The sequence below is a fragment of the Chinchilla lanigera genome, unplaced genomic scaffold (genome assembly GCF_000276665.1).
Source record: "Chinchilla lanigera isolate Chin_1 unplaced genomic scaffold, ChiLan1.0 scaffold00005, whole genome shotgun sequence".
Lineage (NCBI taxonomy): Eukaryota > Metazoa > Chordata > Mammalia > Rodentia > Chinchillidae > Chinchilla > Chinchilla lanigera.
In genome coordinates this window covers 13,766,143-13,776,708 of record NW_004955406.1, presented here as the reverse complement: position 1 = coordinate 13,776,708, position 10,566 = coordinate 13,766,143, and the positions used below count along the sequence as shown (strand labels likewise).

General features: G+C 37.6%; 1 protein-coding gene across 2 annotated transcripts in view; it reads left to right on the top strand.

Annotated features, from left to right (window-relative positions):
* Window positions 1-10,566, top strand: part of Slc9c2 (solute carrier family 9, member C2 (putative)) — a 104,869-nt gene that overhangs the window by 62,258 nt on the left and 32,045 nt on the right. For both annotated transcript variants that reach the window (XM_013520788.1, XM_013520790.1), the window contains exons 17-18: window positions 1,540-1,728; window positions 6,913-7,062. In XM_013520788.1, coding sequence (XP_013376242.1) covers window positions 1,540-1,728; window positions 6,913-7,062 — 339 coding nt within the window. The remainder of the gene's footprint in view (window positions 1-1,539; window positions 1,729-6,912; window positions 7,063-10,566) is intronic.

The window sequence follows — 10,566 nt, the reverse complement described above, 5'->3', positions numbered from 1 at the left end:
GTTTGTAACTCTGTATTGTCTGTATTGTGCTTGTGATACGTTGTAAAATGTTGTATGTCTGTTAATGTTTCCCTCCTTTTATCCTTAAAATAAAAAAAAAAAAATAACTAAACATTATGTACTGATGATGTAGGTATTATGTACTAATAACCTAAAATAAAAAAGAAATCAAATAATAACAAATGCTGGTGAGGCTGCAGGGGAAAAAGGAATCCTTCTACATTGTTTATGGGAATGTAAACTAGTAAAGCTACTATAGAAATCAGTATGGGGATTCCTCAAAAAAAATTAAAAATTTCATTGGACCCACCTATTCTCCTTCTCGGCGTCTTCATGAAAGAGTTGAAAACATCATATTACAGTGATACACGCATTACTATGTTTGTAGCAGCACAACTCATAACAGTTAAATTTTGGAAGTGTTTTATTTGTCCATCAACAGATGAATGGATAAAGAAAATGTGTTATTCACATACAATGGAATATTATTCTGCTATAAAGGAGGATGTTGTAGGAGTCCTGTGTAGGACAATGGAGGCACCTTGAGACCGTAATGTTAAGTGAAATAAATCAACACACAAGCTTAAATATTGCATGGTTTCTCCTATATGAGAATTAAGGAGCAAGATAAAAGACAGATAATAAGCAACGGGAGGTAGATATTTTACACATGAGAAAGGTAGCCAAGAGATGGAAGGAGCGGGGAAGGAGAGGAAGAGGATGAAAAAATAAGATGTGTCATGCACAGGTACCAACTGTGCCCTGTGAATGTAGCCATCATGTACTGCAGACCTATACTAATGAAAATAAAAATGAAAAAACAACCGCAGCAACAACCACCACCAAACTGGTAACCCGGTTCCTCATGCCACTGCTGCCCAACCCTGTCCCAGTAACCGTGGCATACACCCTTCCCTCTTCGCTGCCCCTGCTCCCTCCTGCAGCGGGCCAGGACCACAAAGTTCTATGGTGCTGGTGTGGCTGGAGGCACACAGACTGTAGCTGGAGGGGCAGAGTCTGAGGATGTTGATGATACTCTGATTTGTGCCATTGCGGTCTGTGGTCACCAGCCCTGTTTTTAGTGTGTATATATGCTGCCCTGTGATGCATAGACACAGGTTATTCAATACACCTTTCTGAAAAAATCAAATTGGTTTGCTAGGTTCTTGTCATAATATGAGAAATACTTAGCATGAATGCTTCAAAGATAGCTTGTCTGCATTGCTGTTTTCCTACTTTATTATTAATGACATTATAATGAACCTGCTTATTGCGATTTTTTAAACTCTTGGTTTTGGCATTCCAGCCTCAAAATATGTGATACGATATATGATATATGATATATTTTGAGTCACATTAAAAATTTGACATTGGAGATTAGAAAGAATATTTTGGAATTTCAAATGAATAATTTAAAGCACAACTTTTGGAGTACGAATCATCTGTGGTTGAGGACTTAACTGTTAGTCTTAGATTTTCCCCCTCCATCAGTGTATAAGTGCTATGACATGACATGTATTCTATTTGTTTCCTAAACAGATAACAATTTTGAGAAAGAAATATTTTCAACAGCATTGGAATGTATTGGATTTTATTATCATGCTTGTTGGCTTGTTTGACGTCTTTTGTATATACTGTGTCATATTGAGACCAGGCAACTTGTTTCTTATCCAGCTCACAGTGACATTAGGATATTTCAGAATAGTTAGGCTTCTCCCCCTTTGCAAGGTAAGACTCTATATTTTTCATATTTTATTTATTAAATGATTTAAGAAACCTTGTTGAGAAAAATGAGGGGAGGAGCTTTCTGTTCTGGAACTCTCTTTCAGTGGGTATCTGCTTGATTCGTTCTCTCGCCTCCGTTAAGTCATTACACTGACCTTTACAGATATTTTCCCCAAGCATCCTATGAAAAATGGCAGCCCATCCACCAAGTTTCCCTCCAGCTGCTTAGCTTTTATTTTTCCTCCCCAAAGCACTCGTCACATGTTTACTCTATATTTGTACTTGCTTTCCATGAGGTGGGTGCCTTCTTGTTTTGGTCATTGATGGGGCCTGGGGCATACAGTTAAGTACTTAAGAAGTCGCTGTTAAATGATGAATGAAAATACAAAGGACACTAGAATCAGAGTGGTCTTCAAATTTCAGTACTTGTCCTTATTGTCCAAACTGTGAAACAAAAATATTTTCTCCATAGCTTGCATAGCTTCATACTCACATGGCATGCTACTTGTGGAGTTTCTTTTTACTGTGGTTTACAATGATTATTCCTCCTTTCCATGGGTCATGTTTGAATTCTGAAAGTAGATTTTTGTATTTTCAGTCTCAACTTTTATGACTTCTTTCTCTCTTTCCCATGGAGCTGCATTGTATAAGCATTTAAACTGCAACCATCAGGGTTTCACTGGCTACTCCAAGTTGTTTTTGATATTTATCACATCAAAAAGGATTATTAGTATGAAATGGAATTATAGAGGCTTAGTGTTGAAAAAAAACTTGCTCTAGACTCTGGTGGCAAAAATTCATACATTAGAATCCTCTACCTAGAGACTATCCTCTGAGAAATTTGTTATCATTTTCCCCAAATAGTTATTTCAAATTCAGAATTACTTGGATTCTCAGCTTGTGTTTTAGATATTCTCCTCTGTTCTTTCCTTTATTCTATATTGATGTTACTAAAGTTTAGTGTTTATAAGAATTGCTCTACAGAGTTGTAGGGAAGGGCAAAACCTGCTGTCATGAGTAATTTTGATTCTATGATTTGACTTTTGAACTAAGTTTAGAGCTAAGTGCTTATATAAATTATAACTCCTCATAATACAAAGTACTCTGGATATCAGAAGTGTGGCTAACAACATCATACTAAGTGGTAAAAAACTGAAAGCTTTCACTCCAAAATCAGGAAGAAGGTAAAGATGTCCAGTGTCACCACTCTTATCCAATATAGTTCTGGAGACATTAGCTGAGAATTTAGACAAGAGAAAGAAATAAAAAGAATAAAGATAGCAAGACATGATGGTGCATGCCTGTAATCCAGGACAGGAGAGTCTGAGTCAGGGGGATTGCTGCAAGTTCAAGGCCAGCCTGGGCTACCCAGTGAATTTAAGGCCAGCCTGGATTACACAGTGAGATCCTGTCTCAAAAGAAAATAATAAAGATAGAAAAGGAAGACATTAAATTATCATTATTTTTGGATGACATGATACTCTACATAGAAGACAAAAACTCCACCAGAAGACTTGTAGATTTAATAACCAAATTCAATAGCATAGCTGGATACAAATACAACACACAAAAATCAATAGCATTCCTGTACACAAATAAAAAACTCACTAAAAGAGAAATTAGGAAAACCATATCTTTCACAATAGCATAAAAAAAGAAATACTTAAGAATTAATTTAACAAAAGAAGTAAAAGATCTTCACCTTGAAAACTACAGTACTCTGAAAAGCAGATCGAAGAGTGTATCAGAAAATGGAAAGATATCCCTTGCTCTTGGGTAGGAAGAACCAATATAGTTAAAATGGTCATAATCCCAAAGTTATTATACAGATTTAATGCAATCTAAAGCAAAATACCAATTGCATACCTCATAGAACTAGAGAAAACATTCTTAAAATTCATCTGGAACCAGAGGAAACTGAGAATAGCAAAAATGATTCTGGGCACCGAAGGCAAGGCAGGGAGCATCACAATCCCTGACTTGAAATTATACTACAGAGCTACCATGACTAAAAAAACCAGCATATTACTGGGAAAAACAGGCCCAAGGATCAATGGAATAGATTAGAAGATCCAGAAACAATTCCAGACATTATCAGCCACTATATCTTTGACAAAAGATCCAAACGCTTTCACTGGAAGAAAGACAGCCTCTTTAGTAAATAGTGCTGCAAAAACTGGCTTTCCGTATGTCAAAGACTAAAACTAGACCCATGTTTATCACCATGCACTAAACTAAAATCAAAATGGATCAAAGATCTAAATAGTAAAACGGAAACATCAAACCTACTGGAAGATAGAATAGGTAGAACTCTTGAAGACATAGGTATAGGCAAAACCCCAGTCACATGGGAAATACAGAATCAACAACTGGGATGTCATCTTATTAAAAAGTTTTTGCACAGCAAGAGAAATAACCAACAAAGGGAAGAGACAACCAACAGAGTGGGAAAAAACTTTTGCCAGCTGTTCCTCAGACAAAGGACTACTGTCTAGAATATATAAACAACTAAAAAAAATCAGACCCCTCCCCCCTTAAAGACCCAATTCAAACATGGGCTTCTGAGTGGGCATCTGACACACTTCTCAGATGAAAAAATACAAGCATCAAATAAATATATGAAAAAAATATCCAACCTCACTGGTCATTTGAGAGGTACAAATTAAAACAACACTGAGATTGTATCTCATTCCAGAAAGAATGGCTATTCCCAAGAAGTCAACCAATAATGAATGCTGGCGGGGCTGTGGGGAAAAAGGAACACTTCTCCACTGTTGGTGGGAGTATAGACTTGTGCAACCACTATGGAAATCAGCATAGAGATTCCTCAAAAAATTAGGGTTGGAGGTCCCATTCAACCCAGCTATTCCCCTCCTTGGTATTTTCCCAAAAGAATTAAAAGCATCATACCACAGCTATATATGTATACTCATATTTATAGTGGTATAGTTTGTAATAGCTAAATCTTGGAAACAGCTCAAACACCCAGACCAATGAATGGATAAAGATATGGTTTTTAACATATACAGTGGAGTACTACTCTGCCATAAAGAAGGGTAAGCTTGAGACATTTCTAGGTAAATTGATGCACCTTGAGATCATACTCTTAAGTGAAATAAACTGAACACACATGTGTAAAAATCATTATTTCTCTGGCCTGAGAAACTGAAAGTGTAAATAAGGACCAAAATATATAATGGAAATTGCGAAAAAGAAAGAAAATGTTCAAAAGAGAAAGATTCTAGATAGGGGAGAAGGGGGAAAAGAATAAAGGGAAAAGAAAAATAACAGAAGAGAAGGATAAAATGGAAGCAAAGCTTTTGTAAATGGGGAAGGGAAGAAGGGTTGAAAGAAGGGGAGGAGAATAGGAAAAAGAGAAGAATCAAAATATATCATGTACTGGTACAAATTCCCTATGATGAATGTGATCATTATGTATATCTAAATTGTACAAATAAACATTAATTTAAAAAAGGAGGTATGGGGCTGGGGATTTAGCTCAGTGGCACAGCGTCTGCCTGGCAAGTGTGAGGTCGTGAGTTTGATTTCTGGTGCTGGAAAAAAAAATAAAAATTAAAAAAAAATAAAAAAGGAGGTACAGTTAAGACTTAAAATGAAAAAGAATTTCCTCAGGTACCCAGTTTTCATACAGATGTGCAGAAAAATGTAAGGCAAGTATTTTGAAGCAATGCTTTGTGAGAACTGTTTTAAATGGAGTAAAGATTTGCAGGTGTATTAGAATGGAAGCCAAATCTATTTAGATGTGGCCAGCAAGCGTTCTGAACCAGCTGATGCACACGTTTACCATGCTCATATTTAAGGAATAATATTATGGTTAGCTTCTGTGTCGAGCACTTCTATTCACCAGGGATTGAATAAAGCATTTTAAATACATTATCTAGTTGAGCTACTTTTACAGCTCTGTGAGGCAGATGTCACCACTACATAAAGTTAGGTGCCCTTGTAGCTGGATTTAGCACAGTGTGCGGTAGCTTTGGAAAGAAACCTGCGTCAGAAAGCTTGAAAGAATATCAGGATCTGTAGGGATGCTCTCAGGGACAGCTCAGGGGTGTCAGTACAACACAGAGGCAAGCTTTGAAAGAATCCTGTGAAGAGCTCTCCCTTTGCACAGCATTTCACCGTCAAAATAGAAGCTTTTTAGAGTCTTTTCTCTGCTCTTGTAATTCCTTCACTTTGTCCATTCTATTTTCCTGTTTTCCCTGTTTTCCTCTTTGTTTCCCAGTTCCTCATTTTCTCTCCCAGGGCTGGGACAGAACTCTGTGGGAAGCCCCTGGGCTGTGCATTGAGGCAAGTCCACTGGAATTCTGGTACTTAATATCACTGTCTCTTCTTATGCATGAGTAAACAGAGTCCTCAAAGTCACTAAGTAACTTGCTCAAGGTCACAGAGCTGGAGAATAGGGCAGTTGGTATTTAAACCTAGAAAGGTCTATATTTAAAATCTCATTCTCTTGGGTCACTCACTACACTATCCTTTCTAAGCCTAGGATTAGAGAAATTTGGAGCTAAGAATGACCTTATATATCCTAAATTCCTTATTTTACAAGTGAAGAGAGTAAGGTGCAGAGAGATGATTTATTCAGTTGGTAATTATAAATCAGCTTGTGGGTTCACCCCTTTTGTCTCCTGAAAGATGGGGGTACAGAGAACGATAGAGAGAGCTGAGCTAGAGTCTCCACATAAACTTGTTCATCTTTATGATGAATGTGATCACTGTGTATATATAAAATGTACCAGTGAGATCTGATTGAAGGAAAAAATAAAGAGAAAATAATTTAAAAAGTTATTCATCAAGCTTTCATTTCTTTAAAGAGTAAATCTCAAACAAATTTGCACAGAAGTGTCAGGAGGATTTTTTTTGTTTGTTTGTTTTTTGTTTTTCTTCCAGTACCAGGAATCGAACTCATGACCTTGCACTTGCCATGCAGGTGCTTTGCTGCTGAGCTAAATCCCTAGCCCCAGGAGGATTTTGTTATAACCCGGGATTCTGGGACCCACCTTAGAGCACCTGATTCAGCAGGGCTGAGTTGGAGCCCAGAATCGGCATTTCTAACAAGTTTCTGGGAGCAGCTGTTGCTGGTAGGGAGGAGAAACTTTGAGAACCTCTGCTTTGCAGGGTGCTTTTTCTGCTGACATTTACAAGTTTTCTGCCCTTCTATTTTTCCAGTTATTAATACCAGTATTGATAAATAAGATAGACGTACAGATCAAAAAGCACCTCAGCTTGGTGTATACTATTACAAAAGGATACGCCAAAAGTCAAGAAGATGCCAAAGTGTTAGTAAAACAAATTTCTGGCCGTGAATCAGTGTATCAGGTAAGAAACAAGCACTGGTCATTTTTTTGGGGGGGCTGTTAGTTGTATATGAAAGGTGATTTATGTTAAGATTGTCTCTACATGTATTTGACCAGACAATTTCCAATAATAGAGGAGGATCCAGTGATTTATTATGTAGTACAAGGTGTTGCAGAGGAGAACAATCTCACATCGTTATATTTCAGCTAATGAAGCTCCAGCGGCGCAATCGGTTAGCGCATGATACTTATATATTTCAGCTACTATTATCAAACTCACTTGTCTTCCTAGCAGAAAATAAGTGATTTATTTACTGAAGGCAGAGGAAGGGAGTCTATGAAACTCGCTCCAAATGGTAGTGCACTGGGAAAAGGCTTCATGCAAGAGTGGAGACTTAGCAAGTGTTCATCTAAAGGGCAGGTCTCAGGAAGTAGAGCGAAAGAGTGGAAAAGAGAACCAAGATTTGCCAATGAAAACTAAAAATGGTACGTGGAGGGGTGAATAGTAGCAGTTTTTTTGTTGCTGTCATTCAAAACACTCCTCGGTTCCATGTAGCACAGTTAGTACCCAACGGCAGCTCAGAGATGGAGCAAATCACCTCCGGCCTGGGCTCCCTCACCCCAGGCTGTCCATTCGCAATTTAATAATGTTCCTAAAAGAACTACTTTACATTGCATATGTATTTTCTGTTGGAGAATATTCAGTGGCATCTCCTAGCCCACAGGGTAAGGTCTTTGAATGCAAAACAAAAATTTTTAAAAAAATGCCTCATAATGTTACAAGTTGAAAAACAGCATAATAATAGAAGTAAAGTATCCCCTCTCAACCTTTTGGCTGTCCGAGCAGCACCCCTGTGGTTGGAGAGAAGGAGTGCCCTACAAAAGGAGGCAAAAAAGGGGGCCAAGAAGAAAGAGGTAGAGCCCTTTCCGAAGGAAGACCCATATCACGCGAAAGCACCTCTTCCGTAGGAGAAGTATGGCGAAAACACTAGCCATGAGAACTCAAGGAGGCGCAAGTGCATCGGATGGCCTCAGTAGCTGAATGTGTGAAGGGGGTCTTGCTAATCTACAGAAGGAAGAAGTTGCATTTAGAAAACTCAAGCTAATTGTTGAACCACCTAACTCTGATAGCACGGGTGGTGTGCGCCGCCAAAAAATGGCAGGGCGTGACTGAAGTGCATGATGTCAAGGTTACCGATGTCATTTGCGTTGCTTGTTCTTTGTTGGTTTTACTAACTAGGCAGGGAAGGGTGCTATGCTCTGTGTTCATAGGGTCTGTTCAGTCTGGAAGGACATGAGAGAAATTACGCCTAGAATGGTACAGATAAACAACTTGGAAGAAGTGGTTTATAAATTGATTCCAGACAGTACTGAAAAAGATGTAGAAAGAAGTGCCAAACTCTTTTATCCTCTTTATGATGTGTCTTCATTAATTATTTTCTTATTCTCTTTAATGGTTTGAACAATCTTTCATTCTTACATCTGGTAATCTGAGCGATGTAGTTGAAGATAACAGTATGTAATGTAACAACCACTGTTAATTTGTATTATTCTGTCTTGAAACCCCGTATCACTTTAAATGTTCTTGCTTTGGTTTATGTTTGTGATGCTGGTATGCTGCTATTGTTCTTTTTTTTTTTTTTTTTTCTCATTTACTGCTCTCTTAAAAAAAAAAAGTGAAAAATCCTGAAGAAGCCCAGGTTTGAATTGGGAGTTCATGGGACTTCATGGTGAAGGTAGTAGTCCTGGAATAGCTACTGGCAGAGAGACAGACAGTGAAGTTCAATGAGCTGTTCCATATGAGTCGCCAGTCCATGAACCTGTGTGAAATTCAGACTTCTATCAGTGACAGAAAGTACTACTTGTGGGGAAAAATGGTATCCCTCCTGGTTCTCTAGTCTACCACTACTCAGACAGCCCCTGGGAACCTTTCTTGTGTTAAATTCCTCTACATCTTGCCATAATAATGTAAACAATAAGCATCTGCACTTAACTTTTGATTATTTCTAAACAGTGTTTATTCACTACCCACCATAAAGTATCAGGAGGTCAGAACATCCCTCTTTAACCTTCTCTTCTCTGCATCTTAAATTGTTGGAGCTACTCTTTCTGTAGAGAAAATACTTATAACATTGATGTTCTGTTTTGTAAGTATAATGAAGTCTTCATCCTTTTCAATAAATGTCTATAAATGGAAAACTTAAAAATCTTTTTCTTATGATTATATAAAAGTTACTCACTTATACAAACTATCAATTAGATCCAATTCATAAAATGACATACAATTTATGCCAGGAAAATCTTACTACTGAAAGAAATTCTAATGAAACAATTAGAAGCATTTCTTCCTAAGTGTGTTTTCTTTCTTCTGATTTTATCCTCAGCCACTTTTTCTTGAGTCTCGTGTGAGCTTTTTCTTTATTATTCTCTGTTTTATTATGTTGCATTATGCCTGTATTTTTTATATTTTCCATTTATATGTCCAAAATTATTTTTTATTTTGCTATCGTAACTAATAGTTTGACTCAAGCATCATTTCCTTTGCTCAGAACTTGAAGACACTGCCCTGAGGTTCTGATATAAGTTCAATTTTACTTTTGCTCTGGCTTTTTTCTCTCTTTGGAGGCCTTTAGGCTTTTTTCTTTGTGTCTTTGGAGTTCTGAAATTTCATCAGGGTATGTCTAGGTATGATTTTTAAAAAATTTATTCCACATAGCACTTGCGGCTTATGACCTGATGATTCTCATGTTTCTCCCACTGCATTTTAATTTCTTTCCCTGTGTTTAAACAGGTTTTTGAATTTCTGGATTTAGTCTCTTTCAGTTTCTCACAACTTTCAACTGCTTGCTCTCTGTCATGCAAATCCCTCAACTTGATTTTCCATGTTACAAATTTAGTTTTTGGTTTTGATCATTCTGTTGTTTAGTTCACTTGCTAAACCTTTTGAAAATTTTTGACAGCCACTTTTTGATCTTCAAGAATTATGAATGCTTCTTTTTCACTGCAATTTTCCTTTTATTTAAAAAAATAATGATATTTATTTATTTATTTATTTAGACAGGGTCTCCCTGAATTCACTACGTAGACTAGGCTGGCCTCAAATTCATGGTAATCTTCCTGCCTCGGCCTCCCGTGCTAGGATTTTAGGTATCTGCCACCATGCCTGGCCTTGACTCTCTTTATTTTAAAAATTTGTTTCCTATGTTATTTCTTCTTCCTTGAGGTTCATTCTTTTTTTTTGTTGTTGTTGTTTTTTCCGGTACCGAGAATCAAACTCGCAACCTTGTGCTTGCCAGGTAGGCGCTGTGCCACTGAGCTGAATCCCCAGCCGAGGTTCATTCTTTATTATTTTACGAAAAAATAAAAACAAAATTTCCTTTAAAAAAAAGATAAGAGGAATAAGGGCCAATGAGATATGTTCAGAACAGGTTTTAAGAAGTTTGGAGAGGCTCCCGGAGGGTGGGCCCCCAGCGCACGGGGAGCCTCGGGTGGGGAGCACCGGTCTTCGGACCGGCGACTCACTCCC